Here is an 18281-nt window from a genome sequence, read left to right as displayed (position 1 = left end):
CGAAAATATTTTTATCATTTGAAGTTTTTTAGGGGTGTATTCCATCACAGGAACTGTAGACATGTGTTGGAGTTTTTCTTAAAAGTGGTTTATAAAAATTTCTCTTGTTTTCTTTCAAACGCTTCTTCACCCATTAGTTTCTGTCTTTGTTTCTTCTTTATGTCTTCCTGTTGCTTTACAACTTTTGAAACCAACTCTTGATGTTCCTTAAATCTTCTTGCTCGTTCTTTTGCATTCATTTATTTATTGGAAAATATCATTTAATGAATTGTAAAGGTCAATAGGGAAACTTTCCTTTTCTTCATCATAAGAGTAGACGTATTCAAATAAAATCTTTTCTTTAAATATTTCATCAAATTATTTATGAGAATTAATACGAGTTGTAATTTCTTCTTCACTAATACTTGTATCTCTGCTTTTCATATGTTTGCATTGAGCTTTTCATCGACATCAAAACCGAATGATAAAATATGAACTCCATTACCACTCAGATGTTTAACCATTTGTCTCATTCCGTCTAGATTAGTTTCTAATAACCCAAGACCACCAGATTTTAGTAAATTTAAATCACTCTTACAATGTGAATATTTTGTTGCACCAAGAGAGACCTCCTCAAATATTTTTCCTTCGTTCCTCAATCGCATATGTTCCTCTTTTGAAATGTAGTACTAATCTTCACCTTCCACTTCTCCTGGTCACAATACTGTTGTGGTTGTAGATACAATAGGGTTTTAAAAAAAAAAACATGTAATCTTGTCATTTTCACTATTCAAGAACCTCGATTTATGAAAGTTTTTTTTTTTTTTCCAGAAGCAGATTTACCCACAAGATTGATAATAGCAACTATCATTTATGTATGTGATTGTTTATAAAATAAAAATTATATCCCTCAGTATCTCATCTTGTTTCACAACAATGTATTTATATTTTCCAGCCATGTGTTTCATATATTCCACAAATTCTTTTTTACTACACAACGTCGAACAATTGTCTCTCCAAAAATTGTTTATATCTATTGAATTTAACTTGAATAAAATAAAAGTATGAGCATGATTTCTTATCGAGCAGCGTGGGAGATGAAAGTATGATTGACTAAGATAAATACAATTACAAGAACAATGCCTCCCTCTTGTGTAATAACTATCCATAACTGTTTGGTTTCTTTCATTAACACAATCATCAAAGATAATGAGTTTCTTTTTTGATTTATCAAATATTGGGGTTAAGGTATATCATCCGTATTATCACGAAGAATACAAGTTATAGGTTTTGATTTCTTTTTATATTTCTGTGGATTACAAAATAGTTGAATTATATCTTCAATGTTATAATAATTTAGTTTGTTTTGAAGTTTAAATAAACCAATTATGTGTTCTTTTTGAAGACTAGCATTAAAACTTTGTGAGAGTAGTTTATACTCCCGTTGAAAACTTGATGATGGATATTATTAAATTATCAAAATCTAAAAAGTTGGGAGTAAAGAGCATCTTCAAAAGGTGTCAGGTTTTTCCACATCTGCTTGAACCAACTATGAGACATCTTAATGAATTTGGAAGATTTTTATGGTTGTTAAATTTTATTTTCCCAAATGGGTAAAAAATCATTCATTTTATATATTTAAAAGATAAATTATTTAATTTTTTTATTGGCTTTTTTAGAAAATATATTTTATCCTAAGTTCGGCTTTAATTTCGAGATAATCCATTATTTTATTTATACAATATCTTGTGTTGATATTTCCCTGAAAATGACAATCATTAATAATATAAATCATCAATCCATGAAACATTACCGTCATTTGTTTGGTGTCTTCTCTTGTAAGAAAATGTGTATTATCACCCTCGCACTTGGCATTCATTTCTCTTGTTAATATGACCGTTTTTACAGCCATTTTTCCCTGCTGTGCAGGGGTTTTTGGCTTTTTCTTGAGGCAATGTTTTATGGCCAGATGCCCTTCCTGACGCCAACCCTGGTCGCCTCTTACGACACACAGGGATATAGTACACCTATTCTAACCAGGGCATACACCGGGACCAGTACACTGGCACTCATTTCGCCGACCTCGGAAGGATGACAGGCTGAGTCAACCCCCTGGTGTTAATTCAGCAGCCAACGGGGCTTGAACTCAGGACACTGGGATCCCAAGCCGCCACCCTAACCACTAAGCCAACACCAGGCTTCATTTCTCTTGTTAATCTTGTAAAGTAATTCATTTTTGATGTAATTTTAAAAGTCATGTTCTTTTTTTATATTTTTTATTTTTATTAATTAGAAGATGATCACAGAATCTATATATTAATACTGAAGGACCAATTTTGTGCTCCTCCTAGCGGTTGCATCACGTTTTTCTCGGTGCTGTGACCTGGACTGAAAGAAACTTCATACCTGTAAGAATGTATAGCACATAGTGGCAATAGTGAACCTTCAACTCTGAAGCAGAATAAACACTTTTCGTTCATGGAATGGAATCCGTCTGTGACGGCGTTTCGGCAAGTATACATTGTTTATGGGCTTCTGACTGTGTTTAATCCCACTCTATCACATGCAGGACAATTCTCAAATTTGTCATATGGAGAATCAGGAAATTCAAGAGGCTCAAGATCTAGTATACTATTCATATTTATAAAGTAAAACGTTACTTCAAGCAAAATTCATCTTCGGTATCATCTTCGATACTTTCATTGGTACTTTCACAATCATCTATATTAACTACTTTCATAACTATCGTATGAACACAAACTCTCGGTATCATAACTGTCTTCTGTTCCAACAGCGATACTATCATCACTCTCATAATCTTCAAAATCTTCACTTGAATAATGACTCGTATTAAATTGGTAGAAAAAAACATTACCATCTATATCTATATACTTTTTTTCATTCACAGATTCAATTACAACAGTTTTTGTTACATTAAAGGTAATTTTAAAATGGTCCTTAACTATGACTGAACGAAATGTCATTTCACCTGATATATTAACATCCTTTATTTCATCAAGATTTACATCTTTTGGGTTGTTGAAAAAAAAATACAAATTTCTTCTTGCATATTTGTGATGGTCTTATCTTTTCTTTCGAAAGCTTCATCCATAAGGTTTATCTTTTTTGATATGTTTTCTTGTTTCATTCCTTTTTTCTAGTTTTTATCCCCCGCCGTGTGGCGGAAGGGGGATATTGTTGTCACCTGGGTCGTCCGTCCGGCTGGCTGGCTGGGCATCAACATTTATAGCTGTGAGTGCGATAACTTAAACTGTTCGCCATATCGATTTGAAATTTTGGTCACACATGTACCACCTGAAAAGGAAGAGCACTATTGATTTTGGGTGTGGCCGGATCCAAGATGGCCGACTGGGGTAGCCATCTTGAAAAAAATGTTTTTTGTAATAAATGGAAAACCGCTTATCTCATTTCAATTATTTTTGGTTTCTACGTTCCTCACCCCTGGGGAACTTTTTTGAGATGATGACCAAATGGTGTCTTGTTTCCAATTCACCTCCCACATTATCTGGAATATGTATGACCTTTTTCATTCAATGGTGGGGGATTCCCCATCTCTGATGGTATATTTAATATATTGCCAGAAGGAGGAGAAACTTTTGTTAGAGCTACTTTAATTGATGTTCTTTCAGATATATTAAAAGCCCTTGCACTGAAGGAAAATGAAGAACTCGTTTTCATCATAATTGTTTTTATCCAATAGTTGTGATATTTATCTTTATTCAATTTTACATCCTCGACATATTTCTCTATCTTTTACAAATGTAGAGATTGAGTGAAACTTGTCTTTTGTGTCTTGATACATTGTTTTTATGAAGTGAAAAAAGATGGTGGATAAAATGGTTTTAAGCACAGATTTACCAATAAATTATTTAATTTTTATTTGCTTTTTTAGAAACTCTATGTTTTATCCTGAGTTCAAGTTTAATTTCAAGATAATCGGGTTTTGTTATTACATTAAATCATCTGTAGGAAGTAAAGATGATAAGTTGGAGTTGTATCGAGGACCTGATGCTGCTGATGAATTTGTTAAAAGGATTGAGGATGATTGTATTAAGCTAACTAAAATTATGTCAAGAACAAATAAACCCCTTTACTTATCTCCAAATGAAGAGAAAGAATTTGAAGAAACAAGGATTTGTCATATATGCTCAGAGGCTTTGGTAAAAACTGATAAAAGGGTTAGAGATCATTGCCATGTCATGGGGAAATATTGTTGCGAATCTGGAAGTCATGAGCACTCAACATACAGGTCCTAAAGAACAGTTATCGGTAAGTAGGTGTTTTTAGTTCGGGTCCCCGTCCCTTGTTTAATGGGTGAATAAATGTACATGCGCTGTGAGTTATTTTGATAGTCAGGGTTTTCTTTTATTTTTATAACAACTACAACCACAACACCATCTTCGTTCTCACAGCGACAATCCTCTGCTCCCGGCATTCTCCGCGCGCTCGCTGGTATGCGGGTGTGTATGGAATTCCATTCCCAAATATGGTCATGAACCGGTTCCCTTGGGACCGCACCCGAGAGCGGGCCACGCCTGAGCGGACCGCACCCGAGAGCGATAAAAGGAACGGAGAGAAAATACACCGAAGAATCTGCTCGAGCGGGTAGAAACGAATCTGCGCCCCGTCTTCACCAGCCGCTTGTTCTGGTTCCCGGCTGATCCCGTCGAAGTTGTCGTCTCCTGGTCGCCTGGTCTCATGTCTTTTGCTGGACGCTTTTGGTCTCGTATCTTTGGCTCGACACTTTTGGTCTCGTGTAGTCGCTGGCGCTGGCTTGGTCGCCTCTCGACGCGGCTGAGCTCACCCTGGTTCACTTATCTTGTCGAAGACCACACGAGGTGGAAAGGTCCATGTCCTTCTGGTATCTGTGTGTGTGTGTCTGTCAGTGGGCCCCGTCTTTAAGTAGGAATTGTTTAAGTGCTTGTGTGTAAATTTGCATTCTTCATTAGTCGCGATAACTCTGCCCTTACGTGCTTCCCACTTTCCCCACCTACTGTAATAAATACCCCATTTGTTAAATGTATCAGTTCGTTTCTGTGTTTCTTCCATTGTCTTAGCATGGCGCGTGTTGGTGAATTACAAAGGCTGTTGCCGCTATAGATGTACATTCGGACCGACGGGACTTCGGCAACCATCCGCTCGGGTTGTGCACGGGTCAGGCACACTAACGGCTCAACTCGTACGAGTGCCGTCGAGGGTGTGAATCCTCGGTAGATCGCCACGTGCTCCTCTAGGTATTTTGAAGATTGGCAAATAATGCTGCACCACGTGGCTTTATTATTTACGATTCACGGTCCTGTAAGGGACCTGTACCTCCGGAGTTTTCCGAATGGTACGATCTAAATTCCGGGTGTTCGGAAGAGTCGACCCTACTGCTCCACCTAGCGGTCGTGCTCGCAGCCGATACCTGGCGCACAACAATATAGAGGAGCAGCTCATAATAATTGTAATCTTAATTATGGAGTCCCTACATTCATACCTGTATTTCTTCATAATAATTGTCATTATGATATGCATGTCTTTATAAAATAACTATGGAAGACTCCTGGAAAGATAATAGCAAATCCTAATACAGATCAAAATTACATCTGATTTACCAAACAGATTTATACTCGTGGAATGGGTGTAAATACAAATATTTGATTTCTTGACTCTGATAAAGTTATGACAAGCCCTCTATGTTCTTTGGTTTCAAACATCTCTTTTCCTATACTTTCTAGTCAATTTAGGACTGAAGCTGACTTGGGTAAAGACATTTCTCTTACTAAAAAGGGCATTTACCCATATGATTGTATGGATTCCTTTGAACGATTTAAAGAAACAAGACATCTTCCTCAAAAGCGTTTTTATAACAAGTTCGGAAGATGTCATATTATGGGTGAAGAATATGAAAGGGCAAAACAAGTTTGGAAAGAGTTTGAGATGAAGAATATGGGTGAATATCATGACCTTTATTTAATAACTGATGTTTTATTACTCGCTGATGTGTGAGAAATTTCGAGAATTTTGTTATCATAAAGATTCCTATAGACTTGATTCTGTCCATTATTATACATCTCCTGGACTAGCCCAGAGCGCTATGTTAAAAATGACTAAACAACCCCTTGATTTTCTAAGTGATGTAGATATGCTCTTGATTGAGAAGGCTAAAAGAGGAGGAATATCACAAGTTTGTTCAAAGAGATGTGCTCAGGCAAATAATAAATATCTTCCAGACTTCTTACCTGATAAGCCCACATCTTATTTAATGTACTTTGATGCTAATAACTTGTATAGCTGGGCAATGTCTGAATGTCAACCCTATGGCAATTTTAAATGGGTGAAAGAATACAAGTTCAAATCTATCTTAGATGATATAATCTCCACAAGTCAGAAAGATTTAGATAAACAGGATTATGGGTATTATTTTGAAGTAGATTTAAACTATCCTGGAAAACTTCATAAGAAACATAAAGACCTTCCTTTTAGAGCTGAAAAAGAGATCCCCAATCAAGAGCTATTCAGTGGTTATCAACAACATTTCTTTAGTTCTTCAAATGAGTTTAAATAGATTCCGACAGCTAAATTACTAACAACATTGGTTGATAAAGAGAAGTATGTTTTACATCAAAGTAATCTAAATCAATTTATAGAAGCAAGACTACAACTTAAAAAGGTACATAGTGCACTAAAGTTTAGTCAAAGTCATTGGTTAGGTCAATATATTGATGATAATATGAGGATGAAAACAAAGGCTAATAATGATTTTGAGGAATAATTCTGTATTTGGTAAAACAATGGAAAATATTATGGAATAGACAAAATGTAAGACTTGCTACAACTTGGGAGCAGGCGGAGAAGTTGATAAATAAACCAAGCTTTAAAAGAGTAGAAATATTTACAGATAATTTTGTGCTGTTCATTTGAATAGAGTATAAAGATGGGTAAACCTATTTATATGGGAACATCTATTTTAGATCTTTCAAAGTATTTAATGTATAATTGCTTTTATAATAATCTGAAAAAAAGATATGGTGAGAATATTGTATTGCGAGATATGGATACGGATAGCTTCATACGAGAGATAAGTACAGATGATGTTCATAAGGATATGAAAGAAGATGACGGTATTTCTGACACAAGTAATTATGATCCTAATAATCCACTCTTTTCGAATAAGAATGGAAAGGTTGGTAAATTTAAAGATGAATTAGGTGAAAAGATACTAAGTGAATTTGTAGGTGTTGGATCAAAGGCATATGTTTATAAATACTAAAAAAGAGTGTATTAAAAGAGACCATGAACTTTCAACATTACCTTGAATGTATATGGAAGAGAAAGGATGTTTCGAGAGATTAATCTTATTCGAAATTATAAACATGAAATATTCTCAGAGACTGTTGGTAAGAAAGCTCCAACAGCATTTGATGATAAAAGATATATCATGAGTGATGGAATAAATACATTGCCTTTTGGGTTTAAAGTATAAGTATTAATAAAAAATGTGGTTGGGGGGTTTTAACGGGCTACCACTGCATTATTTTTAATTGATGAATAAATTAAGTTATTCCTGAAAATAAAATGTACTCTTATTATGACAACTTAATTTTATTAAAGAAATGATCATGTGAAAGACTATGGAAATTGTTGGGAGTAAACAAAACAAATGACTTGTTACATCTTGGAAACAAGCATCCAAATTAATTAATAAACCAAGGAGATTATATATGCCTGGTGTTGGCTTAATGGTTAAGGTGGTGGGCTTGAGATCCTAGAATCCTGAGTTCAAATCCCACTCGGCTGTTGAATTAATCCCAGGTGGGGATAGCTCTGCCTGTCATCCTTCTGAGATCGACAAAATGAGTGCAAGCTTGCTGGTATCCTGCGTCAGTCAGAGTGCTGACCCATCCAGGATTGTGTCAAATAGCCCAGGAGACTGCTTGGGCAGCACCAATGCTCGGCACAGAGTATGGTCCCAGTGGATGGATGGAGGTTACATATTTATAAACTGAAGGGGGTAAATAACAAAGCAATGGGGAGGGGGGGGTGTTAACGGGCTACCGCTGCATTATTTTTAATTGATGAATAAATCGTTATTTCTGAAAATAAAACATACTCTCACTATGACTACTCAATTTGATTAAAGAAATGATCATATGAAAGGTGGCGAAGCCCAGCCCCCGGCAGGGGCAATAGTATCACAAGGGAGTGGTATGACGAAATAATGTGTACCAGTATGAAAAGGAGAAATATGAGTGAGCGCAAGCGAGCGAATATTGCGATTGGGAAATGGTAGAGATTACTGCGGCAAAGCCTCCCTTTTGATACTACTAATATGCTTTTTAATTTTCAACCTGATGGGACGCATGGTCTGGCTGCCAGAATTATTTATTTATTTTAATCTTGGTTCTTTTTTTTTTTTCTCTCTCTCTGGCTCACTTTCCGATGCTGAAGATAGAGAAGTAGAGGGTAGAGGTAGAGAGGTAGAGAAGTAGCAGCTGAAACTGGAATCCTATCCAGATTCCTCCTGATGACTTCATCCTTGCTTTTTGCTTGTTTTGCTTTTGCATTGATGACTCCAATGCAGTGCTGTCCCTGCAGTATTTGGTCTTCCATTTGATTTGAATTTATTTTATTCCCATTCTGAATTGAATTGAATAAAAATATACATCATGGGTCATTGTCAAATGTTGCATCAAAGCGGGACATCTTGATACTTGATCACCATTGCCTGCAGTTATAAAGTGGTAGTTCTAGTTATGTCTGTTATTAATGATGTAACACACCAGTACATGAACACAACACAAAACAAGTCCTGGCAAGGGTTTGCAATCTCTGATTGTCCTTGTTCTTGTAAACCTCTGAGCTTCGTCCGCGATGGGGACAGGAGGTTGAGACATGGTCCCACGAATGAGGAATTCCCAGTAAGCCCGAGTTATCAGCTCACGTTGATTAAGTCTCTGCCTTTTGTACACACCACCCGTCACTGCGACTGATCAGACAGTTTGATGAGATCCTCGGATCATTCCCTGCATGGGCTGACTGCGATACACGTTACACGTTGTCATTTCGGCTCATGCTGGTGCACCAAAAAGATAGCAAACTTAACTGTCTAGAGGAAGTAAAAGTCGTAACAAGGTTGACAAGACATCACAAGGTTTTTAACAACTCAGTCTTTGTTCCAAAAAGAAGAATCCATTTAAATCTGAAATTTTTATTTAAATCTAAATCAAGGTCTGAATGTTTTTTTTTTAATTTAAATATGTGCAATTTCAAGGCTCGTGTAAGAGTTAACACACAGCATGTCTCACAAGGGAAGTAGGAGACAGGAGGGATGGGAAAGGGAAGCAGAAAACAGTGGGGAACAGACACATGAGGAGAACTATGGAAGGAAGAGGGATGGGATGGGGTACATGGACCGAAACAAGATGGACACTACAGGGACTATATAAAGGATGTGGAGTAACAGGGGTAGAAAACATCATGGTTATGGATGGTGGAAGATATGAGATGGTGGTGAACAGGCGTTTTGAAGACCTGGAGGGGAGAGTGGGAGTGAAAAGTGTGTGGGAGTTTGTTCCAAAGGTGGGGAAAAAGAGGAATGAAAGAATGAAGGTGAGCAGTGATTCGTGATTTTGGTAGTTTTACCAGAAAAGGGTTGCTGGTGGACCTTGAGCGCCCTGTGGAGTTGTAAACTAAACTTCAGTAACTGCAGTTTGAACATTACCATTTTAGTGCAGTATTGGGCTAATTGTCCACTTGTTTGCAGGTGAAAGTGATCTGGAAGAGGGAAGTAATTTCCAAATGGATATTCCTGAAAACCTTTTGAAGTCATCTGTTCCGATTAAAGAGTCAAACAATGCATCAACGCAAGAATCCAGCAGTGCTTCTCTTGTTGATCCAGGTTTGTCTAACTTAACAGAAAGTGCTGTTTGATGTTGAGAAATGTCTTGTTTCATGCTTTGTCTCAGGCACATCTTTTATAATGATAGGAAAGTTGTTCACAGTTTGTGGGGAAAATCATTCCATTTTAAATCCAGCTGGAACATTTGCTCCTCGATGTTATAATGTTTTGTTTGCATTACAGAACAGATTCCTCATACATTCTCTTCTTCCTTGTTTGTCTTCAATACCCCAAATTCTCTTTCCTCCCTTCCCCATTCCCTCAAACCTCCTCCCTATTTTCCCTTATCAACCATCAATTGAACATAAAGCAAAACCAACCAAGCTGAAGTTAACATGTGACTGGCATTTTAATTTTTTTAACACCTCCATCTTCACTTCCTCATTGGCTCAAGGCTTGAGACGATTTGGCTCCATAATTCCCCTGAAAGAGTTTCCCTCACGAATTTTGTCTCCAATAATTTATTCACAATCCCACAGATCATTTTCAACATTCTGAGAAGCTTCAGATTTACTCATAATGATGGAATCGGTATCAGAACCCGAGCTCACCATGCATCATTTCTCTTTGTGAAACTGCCATTTGGATGAAGGTGGCGTACAGATGTGACGTCACTGTCAAAATTGAAAATCGACACAAGGGCTTTTGACACTTTGGTTGGCAAAAAAGATTCAAATTTTTTTTAGTGAGGGGGGAAGAACTATAATGATCCAAACAGAAATAATTTGGTTTTAGCCTGTAAGACTTGGACCCTCATTACATGGAGAGTGGGAGTCTGTAGTTTATAAAATTTTACAAACGGTGTGTAATATTTTGACAAAAAAAACTGCACAATGACTTGTTCTTTGTTGTTTTTTTGTAGAACAATCGAGAGGTCGAATTGGACAAATTACATCCAGGTTCAGATTGGTAGTGAAGAAGTCTTTTTTGAAGAAACAATTGCGAGGTCACGACTCACCACCCTTAAAATCCAAGTGTATGTCTGGTCCTCACAACACAAAGCTTTTATATGAAATGAAACAAACCCAAACATGTTCTCGAAATGAGAATACGTTATAAGTATAATGTGTGCATGATGGATTTTGTTCACCAGGTAACCTCCAAAAACCTGCAAATGGAGACGACAACCGACGAGAGCATCCTTACAAATGCTACATTTGTGATAAGGATTTCATTTCTCAAGAGAACTTGAATGGCCAAAGGACAACCCATACAGGAAAACATCCACACAAATGTTCTGTCTGTAATGAAGGTTTTCTTCATAAAAACGATTCAAAAACACAGGTGATGATCCATACAGAAGAGCGTCCTTTCAAATGCACTACATGTGAGAAAGGTTTCTTTAAAAAAGGTGGCTTGGATAGCCATATGAGGATCCATACAATAGAGCGTCCTTTCAAATGTTCCATATGTGAAAAAGGTTTCTCTCAAAAATACGGCTTGGATAGCCATATGAGGATCCATACAGGAGAGCGTCCTTTCAAATGTTCCATATGTGAAAAAGGTTTCTCTCAAAAAGGCAGCTTGGATAGCCATATGAGGATCCATACAGGAGAGCGTCCTTTCAAATGCTCCATATGTGAGAAAGGTTTCTCTCATAAAGTCAGTTTGAAAGGACATGTGATGATCCATACAGGAGAGCGTCCTTACAAATGCTCTACATGTGATAAAGGTTTCTCTGAAAAAGGTGGCTTGAATAGCCATATAATGACCCATACAGGAGAGCATCCTCACAATTGCTCTACATGTGATAAAGGTTTCTCCAAAAAAGGTGGCTTGATTAGCCATATGAGGATCCATACAGGAGAGCATCCTTACAAATGCTCCACATGTGATAAAGGTTTCTCTCAAAAAGGCAGCTTGGATAGCCATATGAGGATCCACACAGGAGAGCGTCCTTATAAATGTTCCATATGTGATAAAAGTTTCTCTCATAAAGTTAGTTTGAAAGGGCATGTGATGATCCATACAGGAGAGCGTCCTTACAAATGCTCCATATGTGATAAAGGTTTTTCTCAAAAAGGTTGCTTGAATAGCCATAAGAGGGTCCATACCAGAGAGCGTCCTTACAAATGCTCCATATGTGATAAACGTCTCTCTCAAAAAGGTGGCTTGGATAGCCATATGAGGATCCATACAGGAGAGCGTCCTTTCAAATGCTCCATATGTGATAAAAGTTTCTCTCAAAAAGTTAGTTTGAATAGCCATATGAGGATCCATACAGGAGAGCGTCCTTACAAATGCTCCATATGTGATAAAAGTTTCTCTCATAAAGTTACTTTGAAAGGGCATGTGATGATCCATACAGGAGAGCGTCCTTACAAATGCTCCATATGTGATAATGTTTTCTCTCATAATGTCAGTTTGAAAGGGCACATGAGGATCCATACAGGAGAGCGTCCTTACAAATGCTCCATATGTGATAAAGGTTTCTCTCAACAAAGCAGCTTGAAAGGGCACATGAGGATCCATACAGGAGAGTGTCCTTACAAATGCTCCAAATGTGATAAAGGTTTTTCTCAAAAAGGCAGCTTGAATCGTCATATGAGGGTCCACACAGGAGAGCGTCCTTATAAATGCTCCATTTGTGATAAAGGTTTCTCTCATAAAGTCAGTTTGAAAGGGCATGTGAGGATCCATACAGGAATGTCCTCATGGATGGTCCATATGTGATAAAGGTTTCTCAAAATTACCATTTTAAAAAGCAGATGAGGTCACATACAGAAATACGACTAAAGAAACAAGAAAGGTAATACACTTCCTGTACATAGATGATCTAAAACTCATCGCACCGATTGATAAGAAATTTGCAGATCAACTGAAATGAGTAAAGCAGTACTCGGAGGATATCCAAATGGAGTTTGGTCTTGTACAAATATGCCAGGTACACTTTATACAAGGAAGTGCACATTTATACAACGAAAAGCAATAAGAACAGACAACATCTCAATCAATGAAAGCACAATCATACCTGAACGATAAAATAAAAGATCCTCCAAATACCTCGGAATTGAAGAAGACCCCCAGGTACAACACAAAAAAATGCTTATAATATACAGCAAAGAGTGCCGACGCAGACTAAGACCAATTCTGAAATCATCCCTCTCTGCAATTAACATCAACAAAGCTATAAACCAACTTGCAGTGCAGGTGTTCCAATATAACTGTGCAATTATAAACTGGCCACAATTGGAGATCAACAATTTAATTACAAAAAGAAGGAAACTTCTAACTATTCACAAGATTTTCTTCAAAAACCAATGCGTTCCAAGGTTGTACTTTCCAAGGCAAGGAGGAGGAGGTGGTTTGATGGAGGTTAACCAAGTGCACAGAACATCGTGTGTAAAGGCCCGGTCACACCTTGACGTTTTAGCCAGCGATGGCAACGTATTAAAATGTATGTAAATCGCTGGCTTACGTTGAACTTTTGATGTTTTTTTTTTTTAAAGATTCGGACGTATTCATAGCGACTTGGTCTTATGTATAACGCATTGGTAACGGACACAGAACGTTTCGTTGTGTTATAGATAACTTATACCAACGAATGCTGAACCTGTTGTCGGCCTACACAACCGATGCCCAACGATAGTCTAACTTAGGCATAGCGCGTTGCACGCATCGCCGACAATGTCGTGACGTAGCCTATTAAAAGGCTGACGCACAACGATTTGAATCATAACTGCCGTAGAAATGGAAGTGACAACATCGCGGTCACACCTTGGCGATCTTGCCAGCGTATGCCGACCTAAGAAAAATGTGTCTAAAACGTTGGGGCACGTCAAATACGGGATGAGTAAGTTTGGTATACGTGAGTAGAACGCTAAAGTACGCTATCATACGTTGTAGTAAGTAGAGTACGTCAAGAAATTTTAAACATGTTCAAAATTTTTGGACATACTCGGCGCATGACACACGTTTTGGGAATTGGTATATAAAAATGCTGCTCATAAAAGGGGAACCCAACAGTGTTTTCGAGTCCTTTTTGAGTCGATGTCCATGTCAGCAGTAACAGTATCAGTATCAGTATTAGTATTAGTATTAGTATTAGTAGTAGTTTGTTCATGTTGGCAGTAGTAAATGAGTGTGAGGGGGAGGGTGTGGGTTATGATGGATCGTCCTTGCGTCCGCGTGTCCACGGGTAGGAGACATCTTTTCACCATTGTTCGAAGTTCTTCGCGGCTAATTTTTTATGGGGCTTTTTCAACAATGAGCTATAGCTTGTTTTTACGATTCAGGTCTATTCATAACGGGTTGGACAAATACACAATGAACTAATAATGTGCATGGAGCGCTTTGATTACTTATAGATACGATATACCAACGAATAATTATCGTGAAGCCGGCGTTCACAAACTATGCCCAACGATAGCCTAACTTATCCATATCGTGCGGCAGTTTATCTTTGCCAGTGACGTAGGGTTTGCTATTCATAGGCTGCCACTCAACGATTTAAATGGCTGCATCTCCACTATTGAAAGTAGAAGCTTGCGCTCAACAAATGGATTTTTTTTACACTCAACGACTTTTAAACGGTACCACACAGCTATTTTCATTGTTTACAATGAACGATTAAAATTGCTGTCACTCGCCTTTGTTTTTTGACGCTGGCGCTCGGAAATTTTAATCGTTTCTATTGAACGTGCTAAATCGCTCAAACCCCATTATTGAAAGTAGACGCTTGCGCTCAACAATTCGATTTTTTTTTACACTCAACGACTTTTAAATGGTACCACTCAGCTATTTTCATTGTTTACAATGAACGATTTAAATTGCTGTCACTCGCCTTTAAATTTCAAAACCCCAGCGTCAAAAAACAAAGCGTTTCTTCTGAACGTGTTAAAACGCTCAAACTCGACTATTTTAAATAGACGCTGCCGATGGACAATTGGAATCATAGCCAAGCTAGACATCGAAGTGTGAACATCCTCGTCATGCCGAAGAAAAGTTTGAAGAATGCTGCAAATAAGTGTCCTGGCCGTGGCCGTGGACGCTGACGCAAGGACGATCCATTATACCGACGTCTTTCAGCCTATGAGTAACTTAAAAGTAACGTCTGTCGATGTGTGGCAACGATCGCGTAATGTGCCAACAACACGTTAATCATAGATTAGAAATAAGTTTCGGGTACGCTAAACATTACCTCGGCGTGTCTCAACTTATGATTAACTTACAAGTAGCATGTGTTGACGTCTGTCAACGATCGCTGACCGTGCATACAACTTGTGGCCAGCGTAGCGGAACGTGTGAGTCATACGCCGGCATACGTCGTGAAATTTCAAGCATGAAAAAATTTGAGAACAACCAAAAAGTACGTTTAAAGCCAGCGTACAACGACGTATGGCAGTGTTTTTCAGTGTGCTCTCAATGTTATCAAAACTTACCCATAACGTATTCAACGTGTGCCAGCATTTTAAAAAAAAAAATTCAAAAATCGGCATACGTTGGCTAAAACGTCAAGGTGTGACCGGGCCTTAACATTAGCGGAGTATATAAAGTGCTCAACAGACTATCAGATGAGATTTGTACACAACCAATAAAAAAAAACCAGAAAAGGGATCCTTAATCCATTTAGCAACAAATTTCCAAAGACAGGTGTAAATGATGGATACCACCCAGGAAAATGAAACAGAAACATACACCGCCTCAATGATTGCAAAGAAAAACAAGGAAAACAACAAAAATAAATATCAGCAGATACACTCTGAGAAATGGGAGACTGACAAAAGAGTAGGAAGGTTTAAAAGGGAGCTTGACAACAGAGATTGACAAAAATGGCTCATTCCTCATAAGAATTGCTAAGAAGAGGTCAAATTAATTGGGATGGAGAATGAGTCATCAATGCTCAAGACCAAGGGCATGACACTTATGCCTTTCAGAAAATATTGAGATTGAGCCAATCAGCCAAATGCAGGTTTTGTGGAGAAGAAACAGAAAGTACCAGCCACCTCCTTTAATGAAATAAAAAACTCATGTTGGAACAGGTGTACACAGAAAGACATGACAGCATCTGCAGGTTAATCCACTGCCACATCTGTAAACATTTCTATATCCTGGTCCCAGAACAATCATGGAAACACAAACCAGAGCCCATCCTCGAAAATGAACAAGTAATGTTCATTTATGACAAGATGATCCCATCAAGTGTGGACATTGCCAACGAAGCATTGTGTCCGAACATTGTGCTCAAACACAAAAAGGAAAAGTCAGCATTGTTGATCGAGGTTTCATTTCCCAATTATATTGGACTAAATCTACAGATATCAGCAAAATGATCAAATACCAAGATCTGAAAAATGAGGTCAAGAGGATGTGGAAATTGAAGAAAGCTGAAATTGTACCAATGATGGTCAGAGTAACATGAATGATAGAGAAAGCCCTTACTGAGTACTTAAAAAAATCATTCTGGGAATATCACTCCAAATTTTGGAGTATCTAATTTTGTAAATGTTTCTGATGGTTTGGTATTCGTTGAGTTGTGAATCATATCATTATACTTATCTACAATATGCTGAAATAAAGATGACCATTGTTGAGAACCGAGTTGAGTGAATTTTTTATATAGTCCCTCTTTGAAAGTACGATTGAATCGCTCAATAACAACCGCTTTTCATTCATTAAAGGTACTGTATAATATAATGTTGTTATTTTTAATAAAATTCATAAATGTTTTGTTGTAGAACCCTGTACCCTCATCAGTCCACAATTTTTTCGGTTTTCTCTTGCTTTTATTAAATATCTGTTGAAAGGCGAACATAAGAGTATTACCTGTTTTGTTTTTTAAAGGGACAACCCACGCATATCGACTCCTCAAATCAATAACGGTTAAAGCATACTTGCACCCCTTATCATTATTCAAATCAATCAAATCAGTGAACCAGATATAATCATCTTCCTTGGAATAAGCCTTCCTTCTATGAAACTTTGTGATGATTGTTTTATGTAATTCATCAGCTAATTGCTCTTCAATCTTAATGACATCTTTAAAGCCTATAAGTTTTTTTTGAATTTCCAAGCCCAAGTTTCAATTTAGCACTGATCGACTTCTTCACGATGAACCTATCAACTTTTTCTCTCAAGGTTGGATTTTGTATCAGACACAAATTATACAACATTTCTCTCTCGGCTTCATGTTTTTCTTCCAACATTGTGGTATTTCCATCATCAATATCGTGCCTCATGCACACTTCATCAACCCTATTGATGGGTTTGCTCCACGGTTTAGGATTGTCAGCCTCATATAATCTTTTATTCAAGTTTGTTCCTGGACCACAGAAAGAATACCCTGGTAGATGTAATTCCCCTGGTATTCCAGTAGTTGTAAATTTACTTCCTGATAAAAACTTTTGTATATCGCCCCCATGTTTGTGTTTGCAGATAGATTTACTCTTTTTAGAGCCACACACCAAGCACATGCCGTTTTGTATAACCCTATTATTTTTACTTTTAAAATATGAGATATTTTTAGTGTTGGTTTTCTTTTTACATTTGAGACAATAACTCATTTATTTATGAGAAAAATTCCTTCAGAGTGTGAAAACCTTTTTAGTTTCCAACATGCACATTTGAAAGTTAATTTTTAAAACATAAACAATCCTCAGAAATGTCTTCACTCTCTCCTCCATTTATTTAAGAAAAAAATGTAACACTTAATGTAACAGTCAATCACACCAACATCATCAATAATATAATCTTTTCCTTCTTTATCTTCATCTTCTCCCTGAAACCGATGTTAATAGTCTTGACGCAAATATTTCTAATAGACTTGTCAATTCTTTATTTTCCTCCTTGGTGTGTTGAGATTTATTTATTTTCTGTAATACCCCCAATCTTTTTCTAATCTCACTGGTTTCCATATTTTTATATTTATTTATTCTCTCTCTTTCCTCCCTCTTTCTCTTCGACCTTGCCTCCTCCTTCTCTCTCTTCTCCGTCTCCTCCTTCTCTCTCTTCTCCGTCTCCTCCTTCTCTCTCTTCTCCTTTTCCTCCTTCTCTCTCTTCTCCTCTCCTCCTTTGTCTCAGTTTCTTCAACTCCTTCTTCGTCCCTTACTATCGTTGAATCACTTTCACCCCATAGAATATCATACATATATTTATCTGGATTTCTTGTTATTCCTGTATCCAAAATATTTTTTTTTACAACGGGAAACCAATAAAATTCCTTCTGAATTTCAAAAAGAGCTTTGCATTTTCTTAACTTAAAACTTTTTTCATTATTTAACATTTTAATTAAATCCAAAGTTGTCGGTTTATCAACATCAGTATAAAGCCAATCTTTTATTTAAAATACCTCATTCTTATGTTGTAGAACATATTTATTAAAATACCGAATACCCTTTTCTTGAAGGTATGCTTCGACACAGAAATGATAATTTTCTTGAAGCCTTCTTGCTGTCATTTA

At 37.2% G+C, this 18281-nt stretch overlaps 1 protein-coding gene across 7 annotated transcripts in view; it reads left to right on the top strand.

Moving 5' to 3' along the window:
* LOC147027780 (uncharacterized) overlaps positions 1–16419 on the top strand; it is a 71192-nt gene extending 54773 nt beyond the window's left edge. For 4 of the 7 annotated variants that reach the window (XM_085877388.1, XM_085877390.1, XM_085877389.1 and 1 more), the window contains 4 exons: positions 3141–3231; positions 9749–9883; positions 10746–10859; positions 10977–16419. In XM_085877388.1, coding sequence (XP_085733514.1) covers positions 3141–3231; positions 9749–9883; positions 10746–10859; positions 10977–12556 — 1920 coding nt within the window. In that variant the 3' untranslated portion in view covers positions 12557–16419. Of the gene's footprint in view, positions 1–3140; positions 3232–9748; positions 9884–10745 lie in introns of all 7 variants that reach the window. The other 3 variants (XM_085877387.1, XM_085877392.1, XM_085877393.1) reach the window with 3 other exon arrangements.
* Positions 16420–18281: the final 1862 nt, after the last annotated feature.

The sequence above is a fragment of the Eptatretus burgeri genome, chromosome 4, assembly GCF_056783735.1.
Source record: "Eptatretus burgeri isolate ZD-2024b chromosome 4, Ebu_testis_v1, whole genome shotgun sequence".
Classification (NCBI taxonomy): domain Eukaryota; kingdom Metazoa; phylum Chordata; class Myxini; order Myxiniformes; family Myxinidae; genus Eptatretus; species Eptatretus burgeri.
This window is presented reverse-complemented; position numbering and strand designations above follow the sequence as displayed.